The sequence below is a fragment of the Cervus canadensis genome, chromosome 15 (assembly GCF_019320065.1).
Source record: "Cervus canadensis isolate Bull #8, Minnesota chromosome 15, ASM1932006v1, whole genome shotgun sequence".
NCBI lineage: Eukaryota > Metazoa > Chordata > Mammalia > Artiodactyla > Cervidae > Cervus > Cervus canadensis.
The window spans coordinates 21,786,680-21,808,272 of NC_057400.1; the positions used below are offsets into that span (position 1 = coordinate 21,786,680).

Sequence of the window (21,593 nt, forward strand, 5' to 3'; positions counted from 1 at the left end):
GTTTGAATTACTAATCTTGGTGTCAGTCCATCTAAAATGGAGAATGATGGTGCTTGTCAGAATAAATCAAGTAAATATATTCTTAATACAAATAATCTATATCAGTCCAATGCATTTTCACATTCTCTAGGAGAGGAAATCATTAAATGAGTAACTTTTCCTAATCAGGTCATTGATATGCGAATGCACATGTGGAATAAAATGTACTTCTTCTAGGTATGAAAAAAACAAATTATCAAGCATCATTTTCTTTATATAAAGCTGATCAAACATCTCATACCCGCTAACAGGATCCACCACAATCCCCCTGGGGTGGGACATTTCTCCCTCTAAGAGAGTCTTCCGACTCTGAGAAGCCTTCTCTAGCCTGGCCACATTAATGGTCTTCCTGTGGCCATCGTTTGTCCAGTACAGGTTATTTCCTATCCAATCCACAGCAATGCCCTCCACATTATCCAGATCTGCAAAAAGCAAAAACAAGAAAGAAACAGATTTTATATTAGTGCTCACTACTTACGTTCTACTTAATAAAAAGTTTAATTGTAAAAGGAATACATTCTGATCCATAAATTCTTTGAGAGTGAGGTTTTTGCCAATATCATCCCATAGAACAGATTTCACTTTTGTTTTGAACATCATTTTATGTGAATAACAGGCCCTTTCTTGAGATATTTTAATTGAAACAGTGATCTGCCAAAAAATAGGAAAATATATGATGAGAGATAAAAGGGTGAAAATGAGTCTTCAGAATAAAAATATAGTTTTATAGGCTGTTCAGAAGTAAAATGTCAAGTAGCGTGATCAGATAGCATGTTCAAAAGTAAGCAGGTTTAAACATGTAATATATAATGTGAATAACCAAAACAATGCAAATGCCATTTTGCCAAGAGATGAAGAGGTTCAGTGGAAGAACATCTTTGAAAGCCCGAAACAGGTTGTCTCCATGGAACTGCAGGAAGAGTGAACTCAAAGAAGTGTTAAAATATATTCTCGACTTTTTTTGAAAAAAGACAGCGTTACTGGCTCCTCTAAGAGACAAGCACTGATAACTTAAAGGAATACTCTAAACATACAATCGTATGAGCTCCCCTAATTCAAATCTTTATAGAAAGCTAAACTCTAATGCTTATGAATGAAGGTTGACAGTCTCTTATTACATAATAGCAGTAGAATAGATCCCCAATGTAGAGATTTTTATAACTACACTTGTTCTATGGTGTTTTCCTCACTTTTAGCCATTTTGTAAAGCACTTTTCAAATTGTACACATCATAAATATAACTCTGTTCCTCTATGGCAGAAAAAATTACCATGAACTCCTTCACTTCTTTAAAAACCCAGAAAACCACTGTCTGTTTTCCTTGTGGTGTGAGATAAAGAACTGGCACTTACTGGACACAACAACAGGTAGGAGTACATCAGAGACAGAGACGCGCATTCACACATTCCTGGGAAACCTACATGACAGTTCACTGCAGTTGCTCCGTCATGTCTGACTCTGCGACCCCATGGACTGCAGCATGCCAGGCCTCCCTGTCCATCACCAACTCCCGAATCTTACTCAAACTCAAGTCCATCGAGTTGGTGATGCCATCCAACCATCCCATCATCTGTCATCCCCTTCTCCTCCCACCTTCAATCTTTCCCAGCATCAAGGTCTTTTCCAGTGAGTCAGCTCTTCACATCAGGTGGCCAAAGAATTGGAGTTTCAGCTTCAACATCAGTCCTTCCAAAGAATATTCAGGACTGATTTCCTTGAGGATGGACTGGTTGGATCTCCTTGTAGTCCAAGGGACCAACACCACAGTTCAAAAGCATCAATCCTTTGGCACTCAGTTTTCTTTATAGTCCAGCTCACACATCCACACATGACTACTGGAAAAACCATAGTCTTGACTAGAAGGACCTTTATTGGAAAAGTAATGTCTCTGCTTTATAATATGCTGTCTAGGTTGGTCATAACTTTCCTTCCAAGGAGCAAGTGTCTTTTAATTTCATGGCTGCAATCACCACCTGCAGTGATTTTGGAGCCCCCAAAAAATAAAGTCTGTCACTGTTTCCACTGTCTCCCCATCTATTTTCCATGAAGTGATGGGACCAGATGCTAGGATCTTAGTTTTCTGAATGTTGAGTTTTAAGCCAACTTTTTCACTCTCCTCTTTCACATTAATCAAGAGAGTCTTAAGTTCCTCTTCACTTTCTGCCATACGGGTGGTGTCATCTGCATATCTGAGGTTATTGATATTTCTCCAGACAATCTTCATTCCAGCTTGTGCTTCATCTAGCCCAGTGTTTCTCATGATGTACTCTGCATATAAGTTAAATAAGCAGGGTGACAATATACAGCCTTGATGTACTCCTTTTCCTATTTGGAACCAGTCTGTTGTTTCATGTCCAGTTCTAACTGTTGCTTCCTGACCTGCATACAGATTTCTCAAGAGGCAGGTCAGGTGGTCTGGTATTCCCATTTCTTTAAGAATTTTCCACAGTTTATTGTGGTCCACCCAGTCAAAGGCTTTGGCATAGTCAATAAAGCAAAAGTAGATATTTTTCTGGAACTCTCTTGCTTTTCCAATGATCCAACAGATGTTGGAAATTTGATCTCTGCTTCCTCTACCTTTTCTAAATTCAACTTGAATATCTGGAAGTTCATGATTCACATACTGTTGAAGCCTGGCTTGGAGAATATTGAGCATTACTTTACTAGTGTGTGAGATGGGTGCAATTGTGTGGTAGTTTGAGCATTCTTTGGGATTACTTTTCCTTGGGATTGGAATGAAAACTGACCTGTTCCAGTCCTGTGCCCACTGCTGAGTTTTCCAAATTTGCTGGCATATTGAGTACAGCACTTTCACAGCATCATCTTTTAGGATTTGAAATAGCTCAACTGGAATTCTACCACCTCTACTAGCTTTGTTTCTAGTGACACTTCCTAAGGCCCACTTGACTTCTCATTCCAGAATGTCTGGCTCTGGGTTGGTGATCATACCATTGTGATTATCTGGGTTGTGAAGATCTTTTTTGTATAGTTCTTCTGTGTATTCTTGCCACCTCTTCTTAATGTCTTCTGCTTCTGTTAGGTCCATTCCATTTTTTCCTTTATTGTGCCCATCTGCATGATATTGCCTCATATATAGATGTCATAAATATTGACTCATCATATTCTTTAATCATGGCCCTCTGGCCTTGGGAAAATAAAATTTTCTTTTGTGACCCAGTTTGCTAATTAGCATGAGCTCTAGCTCAGGATAACTAATCCAATGTGTGATTTGATCTAACTGAAAATCTCATTAGAGTGATATGTTCTCAATTTCACTAACCTATCTGCTTCATTACCAACCAATATGAGTAATTTTCACAGGTTAATTGTGCCTATGCTTAGAAAAAAGGTTTAATTTTGTCTTTACCTTATTGATGTTTAATTCTACTGAACACTCTCCTGTTCTAGCATAATGGAAAAGAGTAGCTGGTTACTCTTTTCTATTTATCATAGTCTGTGGCTGGTTTTTATCTTGATTATTGGTTTTCAAAATTTGTATTACATCCAAAATCTATTCCAGCATGGAAACTTCCTTCTTTTAAAACCTTTGCACTTTTAAAACATCTTTTGAAATTGACTTGACACTTTTCTCTTTTATACGAAGCAGTTATAGCATTATATGATTGAAATTTTGTTTCTGACACTTGGGTAAGCAATTCAGTCACTCTGATCCTTAATTTTTTCCATTTAAAAAGGGATGATAATAATAGCACCTATTCTTGTGAGATGATAACAAGACATAAATTAGCTACTGCATGTAAAATACTTAGCATACTGCCTGCAATATTATAAATTCTCAACACATGTTAGTTTTTATTAATTCATCAGGATTAAAAATGTATATATATATTTGGGCTTTTTTGATAGGAATATACCTTATGCTTTTCTCTTTTAAAATGGTTATTCAGTAATGATTTCCTGAATTTTGACCAATGGCCAAATTTAATTAGAAATAGGATATGCAGAATCAGTAGTGAATAAATAGAGTGGAATGGAATGGAATTCTAAAAAGCAGAATATGGGAAGAAACTGTCTCTAACTGGTTTGTCTTTGTCTTTGAAAAATGAAATGTTTGAACTGCATAAATTAGAGATTAGAATCACAAGTTTTTGAACCACACTTCCAAGGCTCTGACACTCACTTATTCTCTAATGGAATAAGTTACACATGATCTTTAAGATGGGTGTAATGATGGTGTTTAATGCATAGGATTGTTTTGAGGATTAAATTCATTAATATATGCAAAATTCTTAAAAATAATATGTGCTACATAATACTAATATAAATGTTGCTATGAATGTTATTACTAATAGTACCACTACTATTATAATCTCTTTAAGTATCTGTCTTTGAGACAGAAGTGACTCAGCTTAAAATGTTTTTTAATATTACTTCTGTGTGTGTCTGTTTTTCTCTTCTGGAAAGAATGAAGCTGAATGAAAATTTTAAGATTAAAAAAAGTAAAAAATTAATCTGTGTGCCACTTGGGAATCTCTTTTAGGCTATCTTTAACTGGACACAGAGAAATTTCCTCTCTTATAATTGTAGGACAAAGCCTGAACAATCAATGAATCCTTTTCTCAACAAATATACACTGGTAAGGTAAAATTCTACCTCTATATCATTTGGCATATTCCTTTAACTTATGATTTAGATGAAAAACTAAAACATTAGCTTTATATACATCTAATTTTTTATTCAAGAGGGTTTGGTTGAGACTTGCCTGAGACTGACTATTTGGAACTCCCTAACAGGAAACCTTCAACTAGGTGATCAATAGCATATGAAGGTTTATGACACTGAACTTCCAAACAAGCATAGGTAACTATAGAGACACTAACTCCTAGTTCAAGGAAACACATGACTGTTCAAAAGAAAGGAAGTTGTTTGTTAAAAAGAAACTTGCCAGAGTAGATTGCTTTGATACCTTTGGGTAAGAGTTGAAGTCGCCTTCACTCCAAAATCAACATTCAGTACCTCGTCAGCATCATCAGCAATACACAACTAATGGCAAACAAAATTATGACCTTTTTAAAAAATCTGGTCAAAATCTTCCTTATGCTTCAAAAAAATACCCATTTTCATTTATCAATAGGAAAGAACTTGTAGTTTTTCAAAAAACAAAAATTCCAATAATAATGTCTTCTTTTAATTTTTTAATAGATTGAGATTATGTCTGTATGTCCCCTTTAAAGTAAAGAATTGAGACACTTATCTATATAATTCAGGTTGAAAATAGACTTTTCATGTACTCTGTGAATACTTAAGATTAACATATTATTTGACTCAAATTATTAACTTTTTCATTACTTTTTCTTTGTAAACATTGTTCTAGCATATCAAGAATAACTTTTATAAATAGACACAATATATAATAGTGTGCTAGAAAAATATGCATCTCCATGAAAATCTAGATTTTTCACTGAAATGAAAAATTCTTGACAGTAGTATTGTTATTTCCTACAAGTGATACCTACCATAAATGAAATGAAGATGGATAAGAGGTAATTAAATGTATGTAAATGGAAAAGAATAATTATGTAGATTTAAAATAAAATAGAAAGTGATTTAATTAATGTAATATGTAGGATTAGGTAAAACAAGCATTTAAAAAGAAGTTTGGAAATATATTCTAAAACCAAAGCATTATTTTGGGTATGATATTTAGATATTATATATTTATGGAAAAGAAGTATTAAAGTTCTTATAGTTAAAATGAAATCTTCCACTTTTAAAAATGGGTCCAAGATAAAAAATAAATAAATAAATGGCTAAGGATGTGATCAATGGCTTTAGTTTCCTTAAGGTGTATAGGTCATATCTCCAGATTAATACATAAGTCTTAATGCTTTACTAAATAATTTGATTAATATTGTAAGGAATTAATTGGATATTACACCCCATAACTTCCACTATTAAAACACAGGGCCTAGATTTTTCCAAAGTATTCAAGTTTTTCTATCCTTAGTATGAACATTATTTTTCTGAGTTAGAGCAAAGTATTAAAATTCCAGAAGTGTTGGCATGAGTGCAAAGTATGACTACAAGCCTTAAATAACTGAAAGTGCCCTACAAATGTAGACACATTCAGAGACAGGGGTGCCTTATCATGCCTCAGAGTTACTGCTTGGACAACTTTCCTGCCTCATATTCCTATAGTTCAATTAATACAAATTCTTACTGTGCATTTCAATAAGGCCTTAGGGCTTCCCTGGTGGCTCAGAGGTTAAAGCGTCTGCTTGCAATGCGGGAGACCTGAGTTCGATCCCTGGGTTGGAAAGAGCCCCTGGAGAAGGAAATGGCAATCCACTCCAGTACTCTTGCCTGGAGAATCCCATGGATGGAGGAGCCTGGTGGGCTACAGTCCACGGGGTTGCAAAGAGTCGGACACAACTCAGTGACTTCACTTCACTTAGGTGTCCCAGCTCATATGTATCTGACATGTGTGAATGAAGTTCATTTCATTAACACTGTGGCAATAATGTTTGCCTACTGAATTTTCTGTCTCATAAGGTTACAGGGGTACTCGGCCAGACTAAAGTTTTCTGTATTATCTGTCCCCAGTGGCTAGCTGAGGCTGATGTTCTCATCCTCATTTTCATTCCAGGTCCTTCCTCAGTTCATTTATTAGGTTGAGGAGGGTGAATACACAAGCTACTCACAATGGAAACAAAGTATTTTGCTGTTTTATTCAAAGAGATATGTAAAGTGCATATAAGGGTCTTGATTTCCAGATGAACAGAATACAGTACAACACAGTGATTTCCTTAAAAAAAAAAAAAGTTTTTATTTTCAGTCTGGGGAGAAGGTGATACAGGTGGTCTCTCTATGACATTCAGATATTTCGTCTTTGATGCAATAATGAGCACAAGTGAAGTCGTTTAGTCATGTCCGACTCTTTGCGACCCTATGGACTGTAACCTATCAGGCTCCTCCGATCATGGGATTTTCCAGGTAAGAATACTGGAATGGGTTGCCTTTTCCTTCTCCAAATAATGAGCATATATGAACATAAAGAGAATGCCACAGTATGTACCATACTTACCAATACAATAATCTAAAGTGATGAGTAAAATGAAACATATTAAAGCCTGTTAGGAACTGAGATTTTTACCCTACTTTCAAGCTTTCAAGTTAGCATGTTTCTGTTTCAGAGATGATGGTGGATGACACAAAACTTGTAGTTCAGGTATGGCACAGCTCGCAGCATGGTCATCAGCAGACTGGTGTCCCTTTGGTCCACAATCCCAAATGGGATGGGCCTATGTGGATGCCTTCACACACAGTGGACTGCGTTACATAGGAGAAGAATTCTGAATTGATAAAACCCAGTATTTTCTAATGGGGAATAAGCCAGCCCTGCCTATTTGCACCAGATGGATGTTCTACCTCTTCCAAGTTTCTGTTCTATGCAAACATCCTTGTTAGAATATTTCAGAACAAAAGGCAATTGGTGCCTTCCTCTAAGATACACAGAAATCTGAGAGATCCATGGAGAAGTGTCTCCCAAGAAAAGATCCTAAAAAGTTATAATTTGTGTTTTTAACAATGCAGATGAAGTAAAGAAGTATATGAATATGACTGTAAATAACAATCTGGGTTCCAGGCTACAGCTCTATGGGAATTCTCTATTGATTTACACTATCACACTTTATATTGTTCGACTAGCTATGTGTGATAACTAACTTATAAGTCAATTTGGTCAGGGCATGGTACACAGAAACTCAGTTAAATATCAGTCCAGATATTTCTGTGAAGGTACTATTAGATGATATCAACATTTAAATCAATGCAATTTAAATAGAGCAGATTACTCTCCATAATGTAGGTTGATCTAATCCAATCAGTTGAAGGCTTTAAGAGAAAGCAGACTAAGGTCTCCTGAGGAAGAAGGAATTTGGCTTCTAAACTGTCTTTGGATTCAAGCAGCAATATCACCAACTCTTCCTGCATCTACAACCTGTCATTCTATCCTATAGATTTTGGACTTGTTATTCTCCACAACTGTGTGAGACAATTCTTTAAGTGTATATCTCTAATTCTTCTTCTTTATGTACACAATCTATAGGTCCTGTTTCTCCAGAGAATCCTAATACATCACTGCCATGCCTGTGATCTGGAAAAGCTTTTGCTGCTAACTTCTGTTAACAACCTTTTGCTACCCAATTCCATCCACTTAGCAAGAGAGATAGAGAAGTGAAGTTGCTCAGTCGTGTGTGACCTGTGATTCCATGGACTGCAGCTTACCAGTCTCCTCCATCCATGGAATTTTCCAGGCAAGAGTACTGGAGTGGGTTGCCAGTTTCCTTCTCCAGGGGATCTTCCCGACCCAGGGAATGAACCTGGGTCTCCCACATTCCAAGCAGATGCTTTACCCTCTGAGCCACCAGGGAAGCCCGAGAGAGAGAGAGAGAGTAAAAATTGCTTCAACATCTGAACATAAAATATCGGAGATATTCTTGAATATTCCATTTAGTCCTTTGAAGTGGTTATAATTTGTAAAAAGAAAATACTTTGGAACTTACTACACTAACACTAAATTACTCCATCTCTATTAAATGAAAAAGCAACTCTATCAAAAGTCTCTTGAACAATCTCATTTCATAAAAAGTGATGTTTTCACTAACTATATTTTCTAATATGTTTCATATTTTTCAATTTGGTCATTTAAACATCCAAACAGATGTCACTTCAGTTGATAATTTTTATTGAAATTTGAAAAGAAACACACTTTTCTTAGGCATCATGTTTAGTGAAAGATAGTGACCATTAAATTTCAAGTTGAGTTTAAATGGCAGAGGCTGTACATCTCCATTATGCTTATAATAACCAGGATAAAGAACAAATGTGTCATCCCATCCGACCATCTTCCTGGAGATTAGCTTAACATATTAAATTATCAAAAGTGTACTTATTTCAGACCCTCATTAATACCTAGTGGGAAAATGATAGGCAAAATACATGTGTGGATAATAGGTAAATGAGATAAAGGAAGTCAAGTACTTAATAGTAATTTATCTCACAATAAGTTTATATAGCTACCCAGGAAAATGCATACAGTCATAACCCTCTTTACTCCACAGGTAGCCTTATAAAACTGAAGCAGTGAATCAGGGGAAGATGCAATAATAAAACTAGGCAGGGATCTAGTTTTAAATCTGGTATTTCATAGATTAAAGGCAGCTAGAGAATCATATGGAGCTTCCCTGGTGGCTTAGTAGGAAAGAATCAGCCTGCAATTCAGGGGACACAAGTTTGATCCTTGGGCCAGGAATCTCCGCTGGAGAAGGAAATGGCAACCTACTAAAGTATTTTTGCCTGGGAAATCCCATGGACAGAGGAGCCTGGTGGACTACAGCCCATGGGGTTGCAAAAGAGTCAGCCATAGCTTAGAGACTACAGATACATGAGAATCATATAGTCCAACATCTAGATCTACCAATCATGGGAAGAAAAAAAAACCTGGAAAGTAAAGTTATTCACAGGGACCCACATTTAGTTAGTAGTCAATTCAGTCAGTCTGGAAATATGACTCATGTTCCAATGTACCTACCCACTATAAAGTTGGATCTCTAGCATTGTAAAAAGAAAAATTATAAATTGAAGCAAGAGCCAAAGAAAGTTAACATAAGCAGCAATTTATTAGCAGGAAACAGTGGGACATGAAAGAGAAAGGAGTAGAGATAAGTAAGATTACTGAAGGAAAGGAGGATTTAACAACCTTCCAATCAAAATGTTATTCTCAATAAACTGCAGATTTGACTTCTGACCTAAATACAGTAGATGGCTGATAATGTAGAGTTTCAATAAATGTCTGTATAATGGAAGTCAAATATTAAACAAGGAAAAATTGAGACATTGCTATAGTATACACAAAACTGAGAAAATATAATTACTAAATTCATGATGGAAAAACTGGAGAAACTGAGTAAGGTTTTTTTTTTATTTTTTTAAACTGAGTAAGGTTTTTAGTAGGGCTGTATCAACATTAATTCTCTACTCTTGATAATTGTTTTATTAGGTAAGATGTTACTATTAGGAAAACTGTGTGAGGGATATCAAAAAATCTCTATACTATTTTGTAGTTTTTCCATCAAAATAAATAAAAGTAGTTCAAAATTAATTTTTAAAAATTTAATCAAATAAAAGAATGAATGGTTTTGTAAATACAAATAATACAAATATTATCTGTAATATAAAGAATATACTATTTGTAATATAAAAATATATTATTATTTGTAACATGAAGTCACAGGACTGGAAAAGGTCAGTTTTCATTCCAGTCACAAAGAAGGGCAATGCCAAAGATTGTTCAAGCTCCCCCACAATTGCAATCATTTCATATGCTAGCAAGATTATGCTCAAAATCTTTCAAGCCAGACTACAACAATAAATAAATGAAGAACTTTCAGATGTACAAATTGAATTTAGAAAAGGCAGGGGAACTAGAGATCAAACTGCCAACATCTGTTGGATCATAGAAAAAGCAAGAGAATTCCCAAAAAACACTTACTTCTGCTTTATTGACTAGGCTAAAGCCTTTCTGTGGATCACAACAAACTGTGGAAAATTCTTCAAAGGATGGGAATACCAGACCTGCCTTACCTGCCTCCTGAGAAACCTGTATGCAGGTCGAGAAGCAACAGTTAGAACCAGACATGGAACAACAGACTGGTTCCAAATTGGGAAAGGGGTATGTCAAGGCTGTATACTGTCACCCTGCTTATTTAACTTATATGCAGAGTACATCATGTGAAATGCTAGGTGGGATAATGCTCAAGCTGGAATCAAGATTGCCAGGAGAAATATCAATAACCTCAGATATGCAAATAACAACACTGTTATGGCAGAAAGTGAAGAGGAACTAAAGAGCCTCTTGATGAAGGTAAAAGAGAGTGAAAAACCTGGCTCAAAATTAAACTTTCAGAAATGAAGCTCAGGGATCTGGTCCCATCATTTCAGGGCAAATAGATGGGGAAACAATGGAAACAGTGGGAGACTTTATTTTAGGGGGCTCCAAAATCACTGCAGATGGTGACTATAGCCATGAAATTAAAAGACACTTGCTTCTTGCAAGAAAAACTATGACAAACCTAGACAGTGTATTAAAAAGCAGAGACATTGCTTTGCCAAAAAAGGTCCATCTAGTCAAAGCTATGATTTTTCCAGTAGTCATGTACAGATACGAGAGTTGGACCATAAAGAAGGCTGAGCACCAAATAATTGATACTTTTGTGCTGTGGTGCTGGAGAATACTCTTGAGAGTCCCTTGGACAGCAAGGAGATCAAACCAGTCAATCCTAAAGAAAATCAACCCTGAATATTCGTTGAAAGGACTGATGCTGTAGCTGAGGCTCCAGTAGTTTGGCCACATGATGGTAAGAGCTGACTCACTGGAAAAGAACCTGATGCTGAGAAAGACTGAAGACAGAAGAAGAAGGGAGCAACAGAAGAAGAGATGTTTGGATGGAATTACTGATTTGATGGACACGAGTTTGAGCAAACTCCAGGAGATTGTAAAGAACTGGAAAGTCGTGGATGCTATAGTCCATGGGGTCACAAAGAGTCGGACATGACTGAGCAACTGAACAACAGCAAAATATAAAGAAGATGTTAAAGGTTAACTGTAGCATAATTGTAGAAGAGGGAAATAGTTAAAATAGTGACATTAATGCTATATTTTCTAACAGTTTTGGTGTGGTGAGCTAAATGAACCCTTATGATTCCACAGAAAATTGATAAAGAAAATTAATGCTAAATAATTTACACAAATAAGTATATAGTATAAATTCATTCAAGGTAGGTATGAAACTGTATAAGTAAACCTTGAAACTGCAAGCAAATGATATGTTCATTTGGAGAGTCTGGGAAAGTTTAAGACAAGGATGTCTTATGTATATTAACTAAAAATAATATTTTTATTAAAAATGTTACTTAAGTAAAATGAAGCCATGAAATTAAAAGATGATTGCTCCTTGCAAAAAAAGCTATGATCAACATAGACAGTGTATTAAAAAACAGAGACATTACTCTACTGACAAAAGTCCTTCTAGTCAAAGCTATGGTTTTTCCAGTAGTCATGTACACATGTGAGAGTTGGACCAGAAAGAAAGCTGAGTGCCAAATAATGGATGCTTTTGAATTGTGGTGCTGGAGAAGACTCTCTAGAGTCTCTTGGATAGCAAGGAGATCAAACCAGTCAATCCTAAAGGAAATCAACCCTGAATATTCACTGGAAGGATTGATGCTGAAGTTGAAGCTCCAATAGTTTCACCTCCTGATGTGAAGAGCCGACTCATTAGAAAAAACTCTGATGCTGGGAAAGATTGAAGGCAAAAGGAGAAGGGGACAACAGAGGATGAGATTGGATGGCATCACTGACTCAATGGACATGAGTTTGAGCATGCTCCAGGAGATGGTGAAGAAAACGGAAGCCTGGCGTGCTCTAGTTCATAGGGTCACAAAGAGTTGGACATAACCAAGTGACTGAACAGTAACAAAGTTCAAATGAATTATGAAAATATGTAAAATTTTAGATTTCTGAAAAGTCATCAGAGAAGCTCTTTTTTAGAACAATTTCAGTAAATATCAAAGTAACTTAAGATAATCAAAGAATAATAATAATGATTCAGCTTACTATCCCTTATTTTAGAAAAAAGAATCATTCTTCAATCATCATTGTTTGTGTTTAATCAGTTTAATTACTATTTTCAAAGTGAAAGTGTTAGTTGCTCAGCTTTGTCGGATTCTGTGACTCCATGGACTGTAGCCCATCAGGCTCCTCTGTCCATGGGATTTTCCCAGGCAAGAATGCTGGAGTGAGTTGTCATTCCCTTCTCCAGGAGATCTTCCAAACCTACGGACTGAATCCCAATCTCCTGCATTGAAGGTGGATTCTTTACTATCTGAGTCACCAGGGGAAGTAATGACAGCCAAATAAAAGGCTCCATTCATCCACTTAATGCACATTCCTTGCATATCTATTATATGCCAGGCATTGTTCTAAACCATAAGGGCCTATCAAAGAATGAAATAAACAAACACCTCTGATACCTCGAAGCTTACATTCTTATAGCAAGACAATAAACAAACAATATATACTTAGGATGGGCCTTCCTGGTGGTTCTGATGTTAAAGAATCTGCCTACAATGCAGGAGACTTGGGCTTGATCCCTGGGTTGGGAAGATCCTCTGGAAAAGGGAACGGCTACCAATCCAGTATTCTGGCCTGAAGAATTTCATGGACAGAGGAACCTGGCAGGCTATAGTCAATGGTGTTGCAAAGAGTTGGACACGACTGAGCGACTTTCACTATATACCTAGGATAAGTACTAAAGAAAACAAGTAACCAGAGAACGGTGGTAAGGATTTAGGTGGGGAATATGTGTAGATGTACAATTTGAGATTAGTTGGCCAGCAAGGACTGTCTGAGGAGGCAGCCTGTAAGCAAAGACCTCTGAGAGGTAAAGAAGAGAAGCAAGGAAGCAAGGGGACATCTGATGGAAGAGCATCCCAGATACAAGGAACAGGACATGCAAGGATGACAACGAGATTTTAGGAAAGAGCCTCAGGGGCATTATGGTTTATAGAGAAGAAAAACAAAGAATGTGTTGCTGTTGTTGTTTTCCCCTGTGAATTTACAAGTACTTATGTGGAACATTTTAGGGATGATTACATGCAAAATCCTCATGAACTATAGAGAGAAGTGATTTTTTATGATGGTGTGTGTTTATTTCCAGGGTTTTGTGTGTAGGTTTTGGGAGAGGCAGTCCCTGAAGGACCTAGAGTCTCACTGAACTTTGCTGCTGAGTGTGCTGACCAGTAAGGCTTGTCTGGCTTCTGATATTGAATAGCATCTGTAACAGTCACATAAAGGACGAAATGTGACCACAGGGCACCTACCGTGAAACTGTTCACTCTACAAGACAGGACACTTGAAAGTTTTCTATTTACACCATTGTTGGCTGTTTGTTCAAAAAGTGCTTATGCCCACTCAATGGGTTCCTCGGCCACAGCACAACCAAGTCCATGCTTAGCATCCATCCAGGCCCATGACATTGCCCTGTGACACTTGGGGACCGACCAGGAACCAGTACAATTATGCCGATACTCATATTTGGGCACTATTGACAATGGGAGCCTGATGATTCTTTGTTATAGGAGACTGTCCTGAACACGGCATGATGTTAGCACCCCCAATCTCCATCTACCAAGTTCTAGGAGCACCTCCTTCCCAGTTATGACAACCAAAAATGATTCCATATATTGCCAATATCCTTTGTTTTGTTTGGAAAACAAAATTACCCCTGCTCTATGAGGTTGGAGTTCTACCTTGAAAGTAAATAAATGATAAATCTCAAACTTTTTTTAGTTCATTTTGATTTCTATAAATATGAATTTTCTTGCCATCAAATGAAAAGTTCTTTGCAATATGTTTGTGGTAAAATTGTGAAAGAATATTAAATTAGATATGTGTAGCTAGTACAGTAGCAATACAAAATATTGTGGTCTTTAAAAAATATGCAGTCTCTGAGTGGACTAAATTTCATTGTAATTTCATATATAAAAAAATACTGTAAAAGGAAAAATGGTAAACATTTCATGGATAAACATTGGGACACATATATTGGGAACATTTATCTCAGAATGATATTTTTCATGTATATCCCCAGATACATTTTTTAATATGAAAAAAAGGTACATTTTGTTTTTTACTTGGAACAATTGTGAGCTAAATTTTACTATTTGAAATTCCCCTGTTTGAGAGAAGTTAAATACCCTAACAGCTAAAATATCAAGGTAACTCTGACACAAATTGTACAATAAAGGTTTATGAAAACTTGCTTTAGTAACAGAGGCAAAAAGTGCTAATTTTGGAGCCAGGGAAGCACAGCTATCCTGTGGAAGCAGATGTATACTAACCAAAGAATAAAACAAATGTGTATCAAAATTTCATACCATTATCAGACTATTACCACCCACAAAATATAGTAGTAGTGTTAAAATACATTCATTCAATTTGTCTATATTACATATTACACTGGACAATAGCTGATTTATTATTTTATATCTGAAAAACTCTAGAGAAGGAAATGGCAACTCACTCCAGTATTCTTGCCTGGAAAAACCCCATGGACAGAGGAACCTAGTGGGCTATAGTCCATGGGGTCGCAAAGAGTTGGATGTGAATTAGTGACTAAACAACAAAAATCTGAAAAACTCAGAGCCAAAATGCATATTTTTATGGGAACTTTGATTCTTTCCAATTGCATAGGAATAGTGAATAGAAAATAAAAAGTAATAGGTAAAAGAGAAAAGAGATGATATATTTCATTTAAGGAAGGTCTGAGTAGGTATCATTTCTTTAACCTTTTCTTTTTTGGGGGGAAAGGTGTGGCACACACAGGGATACACAAAAGGTATGAGTCCAAAAAAAAAAAAAAGGTATAAGTACACATAATACAGTTTCCTAGGATAGGTGTGAAGCTGGAACCAAATAAAACTGGTCACATATAAACAGATATCATAGGCTAGTTTGCTATTGCAAATCTGGGAAGCAAACAAGACTTCTGTCAAAAATAAAATATCTTGAAGAATTTAGGGTTATACTTTCCCTCTTTAAGTCATCTATGAAACCTGTGCTTTCAAGATATTTTCCAATATATTTTTACAAGATATTATCTGTTTTGTTCGCTGGTAAATTTCCAGAACTTAGAACATTACTTATATATAAAATTATCTTAGTAAATATTAATTGTTTGAATGAGCACATAAGTGAATGACTCACAAATACCTCATGAATAATTCAAACTTTCCTCTGAATGACACACAATGCCTTCTGTAATTATTTTCCACTAACCCTTTTATAAGCTGTATGATCCAGGCTTCTGCATTGGATGATACTACTTTCAGCAAATTGCTGTGCTGTTCTAGAGAAAACATGGACTTTTGTGTCAGAGAGAAATCCACTTTTCTGCTTCCTTTCGTTTTAGTCTTTATGAGAATTTTTATAATAAGAGTACCTGGATGACAAAAATATTACTACTTAAAAAATGCTATGTGATGAAAAAGTCAATAAGAAGTAAATAGTTTACATTCTTTTTTTTCATTTTTCCATTTTCTAAATCCTTATCCTCTTTTAAGGCCAAATTAACATTTTGTCTGCTACATAAATCTTTTCCTATTATCCCTGTGAAATTCATCTGTCCACTAAACTCCCTTAGAACTATATCTGTGTCCCATTCTTGATACTTTCCACCTATTGCCTTGCTAACTTTGGTAAAGTATCAACAAGCCAACATTTCCAATTGCCTCTAGGGAACAGGAGACAGGATACAAGTATCATTTATGCTTGACACTCCTAGTAGAGATCAATACTGAAGGCTTGGTAAATATTTGTAAAATTAAAAAAAAAAATGAATAAATTAAGCACTACAAATCCAAGGGATGGAAAAAATAACAGGGAATTGGGAATGTGCGTGTGACTAGCTTATTTACTCCAGAATATCAGTGCAGAATACTCTTTAATGTTTCAATATGATTTTCATTCCTGTATTTCCACACAGTGCCAAATACCTAGAAGAAAAATTAAACTCTCAGTTTATCCACTGCTGCTGCTGCTGCCTTTCAAATACTCAAATATGTGGAACCATAAAAAACATTTTGTTTTTCATAGGTGCCACCTACAAATAACTGAATCAGAGAGAAATATCACACATATGAACATACACAGATTTTCATATGGAGACATATTTCTTAATTATGCTAAAGATATATCACACCCCATGGTTTGACATATGCCACCAGTATTCTCAGGAGCTTCAAAAGCAAAATTTGGAAAGTGTTTCTTTTTTAGCAAATATCCTGGATGATTAAAATACTACTACTTAAAAAATGTTATGTGATGAAAAGATCAATAAGAAGTAAATAGTTTCCTTTTTTTTTTCCCTTATGAGGGATGTATTTTTATTATTTTAATCATTACCAAGCCCATGTTGTTTTCGTCATTGTTGCTTAGTCACTAAGTTGTGTCCAACTCTTTTGTGACTCCATGGACTGTAGCCTACCCAGCTTCTCCATCCTTGGGATTTCCCAGGCAAGAATACTGGAATGAATAATTACCATTCTTGATATTCTAAAGTTGAATGTACTAGTGAATTTGGAATGCCAGTAATGCAAGGACAGGTAAATTTTATTCAATAAAGAGTTATTTATATTCTGCTACTACAGGGCAACAGTCTTTAATTCAAAGAGTAAGGGGAAAGTAAACAAAAACAGACAAAAAACAAAGAGTAAGGGGAAAAAAATCTCTGAGATAAGATAGAAAATTGAGTACCACTGTCATAGCAAATTATCTAATATTCCAAGAGAAACCTCAAGAGCTGTTTAATAAATAATTTGTCTTTTCATAATTAAGGTGCTTATAGTTTGAAACTAGGCATCGGGTCATGGTGGAGAGGTCTGACAGAATGTGGTCAACTGGAGAAGGGAATGGCAAACCACTTTAGTATTCATACCTTGAGAATCCCATGAACAGTATGAGAAGCCAAAATGATAGGATACTGAAAGAGGAACTCCCCAGCTCGGTAGGTGCCCACTACGCTACTGGAGATCAGTGCAGAAATAACTCCAGAAAGAATGAAGGGATGGAGCCAAAGCAAAAACAATACCCAGTTGTGGATGTGGCTGGTGATAGAAGCAAGGTCAGATGTTGTAAAGAGCAGTATTGCATAGGAACCTGGAATGTTAGGTCCATGAATCAAGGCAAATTGGAAGTGGTCAAACAGGAGGTGGCAAGAGTGAATGTCAACATTCTAGGAATCAGCGAACTAAAATGGACTGGATTGGGTGAATTTAACTCAGATGACCACTATATCTACTACTGTGGGCAGGAATCCCTTAGAAGAAATGGAGTAGCCATCATGGTCAACAAGAGAGTCCGAAATGCACTACTTGGATGCAATATCAAAAATGACAGAATGATCTCTGTTCGTTTCCAAGGCAAACCATTCAATATCACGGTAATCCAAGCCTATGCCCCAACCAGTAACACTGAAGAAGCTGAAGTTGAAAGGTTCTATGACGACCTACAAGACCTTTTAGAACTAACACCCAAAAAAGATGTCCTTTTCATTATAGGGGACTGGAATGCAAAAGTAGGAAGTCAAGAAACACCTGGCAAATTTGGCCTTGGAGTACGGAATGAAGCAGGGCAAAGGCTAATAGAGTTTTGCCAAGAGAAGACACTGGTCATAGCAAACACCCTCTTCCAACAACACAAGAGAAGACTCTACCATGGACATCACCAGATGGTCAACACCGAAATCATATTGATCATATTCTTTGCAGCCAAAGATGAAGAAGCTCTATACAGTCAGCAAAAATAAGACCAGGAGCTGACTGTGGCTCAGATTATGAACTCCTTATTGCCAATCTCAGACTTAAACTGAAGAAAGTAGGGAAAACCACTAGACCATTCAGGTATGACCTAAATCAAATCGCTTATGACTATACAGTGGAAGTGAGAAATAAATTAAAGGGACTAGATCTGATAGAGAGAGAACCTGATGAACTATGGACAGAGGTTCATGACATTGTACAGGAGACAGGGATCAAGACCATCCCCGTGGAAAAGAAATGCAAAAAGGCAAAATGGTTGTCTGAGGAGGCCTTACAGATAGCTATGAAAAAAAGAGAAGCAAAAAGCAAAGGAGAAAAGGAAAGATATTCCCATTTGAATGCAGAGTTCCAAAGAATAGCCAGGAGAGATAAAAAAGCCTTTCTCAGCCATCAATGCAAAGAAATGAAGGAAAACAACAGAATGAGAAAGTCTAGAGATCTCTTCAAGAAAATTAGAGATACCAAGGGAACATTTCAGGCAAAGATGGGGTCGATAAAAGACAGAAATAGTATGGACCTAAAGAAGCAGAAGATATTAAGAAGCGGTGGCAAGAATACACAGAAGAACTGTACAAAAAAGATCTTCATGACCCAGATAATCACAATGGTGTGATCACTCACCTAGAGCCAGACATCCTGGATTGTGAAGTCAAGTGGGCCTTAGAAAGCATCACTAAAAACAAAGCTAGTGGACATGATGGAATTCCAGTTGAGCTATTTCAAATCCTGAAAGATGATGCTGTGAAAGTACTGCACTCAGTATGCCAGCAAATTTGGAAAACTCAGCAGTGGCCACAGGACTGGAAAAGGTCAGTTTTCATTCCAATCCCTAAAAAAGGCAATCCCAAAGAATGCTCAAACTACCACACAATTGCACTTATCTCACACGCTAGTAAAGTAATGCTCAAAATTTTCCAAGCCAGGTTTCAGCAATACGTGAACCGAGAACTTCCAGATGTTCAAGGTGGCTTTAGAAAAGGCAGAGGAAGCAGAGATTAAGTTACCAACACCCATTGGATCATCAAAAAAGCAAGAGAGTTCCAGAAAAATATCTATTTCTGCTTTATTGACTACGCCAAAGCCTTCGACTGTGTGGATCACAATAAACTGTGGAAAATTCTGAAAGAGATGGGAGTATCAGACCACCTGACCTGCCTGCTGAGAAATCTGTATGCAGGTCAGGAAGCAACAGTTAGAATTGGATATAGAACAACAGACTGGTTCCACATAGGGAAAAGAGTACGTCAAGGCTGTATATTGTCACCCTGCTTATTTAACATATATGCAGAGTACATCATGAGAAACGTTGGGCTGGAAGAAGCACAACCTGGAATGAAGATTGCCGGGGGAAATATCAATAACCTCAGATATGCAGATATGCAGATACCACCCTTATGGCAGAAAAGTGAAGAGGAACTAAAAAGCCTCTTGATAAAAGTGAATGAGGAGAGTAAAAAAGTTGACTTAAAGCTTAACATTCAGAAAACTAAGATCATGGCATCTGGCTCCATCACCTCATGGGAAATAGATGGGGAGACAGTGGAAACAGTGTCAGAATTTATTTTTTGGGGATCCAAAATCACTGCAGATGGTGACTGCAGCCACGAAATTAAAAGACGCTTACTCCTTGGAGGGAAAGTTATGACCAACCTAGATAGCATATTAAAAAGCAGAGACATTACTTTGCCAACAAAGGTCTGTCTGGTCAAGGCTATGGTTTTTCCAGTGGTCATGTGTGGATGTGAGAGTTGGACTGTGAAGAAAGCTGAGCGCCGAAAAATTGATGCTTTTGAACTGTGGTGTTGGAGAAGACTCTTGAGAGTCCCTTGGACTGCAAGGAGATCCAACCAGTCCATCCTAAAGGAGATCAGTCCTGGGTGTTCATTGGAAGGACTGATGCTGAAGCTGGAACTCCAGTACTTTGGCCACCTCATGCAAAGAGTTGACTCATTGGAAAAGACCCTGATGCTGGGAGAGATTGGGGGCAGGAGGAGAAGGAGACGACAGAGAATGACATGGCTGGCTGGCATCACCGACTCGATGGGCATGAGTTTGAGTCAACTCCGGGAGTTGGTGATGGACAGGGAGGCCTGGCATGCTGTGATTCATGGGGTCGCAAAGAGTCGGGCATGACTGAGCAACTGAACTCAGCTGAACTGAACTGAATATCTTTGTAGATCTTATATAATTTTTTTCTAAAGAATGTATAGCAATTATAATAATCATATTTTATCTCATCTCGTTTACCATCCCCAGGATCCCTGACAACTATTAGGAAAGTTGTTTCTTATCCATGTATTTAAACACTCAAATTAATCTGAACTTCACAGTTTTCTAGAACATAATTATTGTAGAACTTACTTATTTTAAAGATGATTTTGTATTTATTATTTAGCATTTAAAACAGTTTAGTCTTCCCAAGTAGCTTGGTAGTAAAGAATCTGCCTGATAAGTAGGATACATGGGTTCGATCCTTGGATCAAAAAAATCACCTGTAGTAGGAAATGGCAACCCACTCCGGTATTCCTGCCTGGAGAATCCCACGGACAGAGAAATCTGGTGGGCTACAGTCCATAGCATCACAAAAGATTTGGACACAGCTTAAAGTCTAAAACAACAACAATTTAGAACATACTAAATACTTGGATGGTTATATAAATTGTGAGATGGGGATATTAGTTACAATTCTATTGCTAATTATCCACTAGACTTTGGGCAAATGATATATCTTCTCTGAATCCATTTGGCTTCCTATGTAAAATGTAGAAAATAACACACACACACACACACACACACACACACACACACACACGGCCATCATTTCTTTATTATGTACCATGTACTAAGCGCCTTAGAAACATCATGGTTCCCAATCCTCAGAACAACTGAGAACAAGTTTTCCCATTATACAGATGTAGTAGACAAAGTTTCAGAGAGTTTACATAACCTTCCCAAGCTCATATAACTACTAAGTGATGGACCAGAATCCCAGTTTAGATACTTTGACTTCTGCACCTGCTCATTTAACTTCTGTATTATCTTACCACCACATGGAAGGACATTTTCATTTCCAAATTTCTATAACTAATTGTTTTATAATCATCCCATTCTCCAAGGGATGTTCCTGACTTAGGGATCAAACCCAAGACTCCCAC

At 36.8% G+C, this 21,593-nt stretch overlaps 1 protein-coding gene across 1 annotated transcript in view; it reads right to left on the bottom strand.

Moving 5' to 3' along the window:
• The window catches only part of LRP1B (LDL receptor related protein 1B), a 2,049,143-nt gene that overhangs the window by 862,686 nt on the left and 1,164,864 nt on the right, over positions 1-21,593 (bottom strand). The window contains exon 12 of the mRNA XM_043488135.1: positions 281-461. Coding sequence (XP_043344070.1) covers positions 281-461 — 181 coding nt within the window. The remainder of the gene's footprint in view (positions 1-280; positions 462-21,593) is intronic.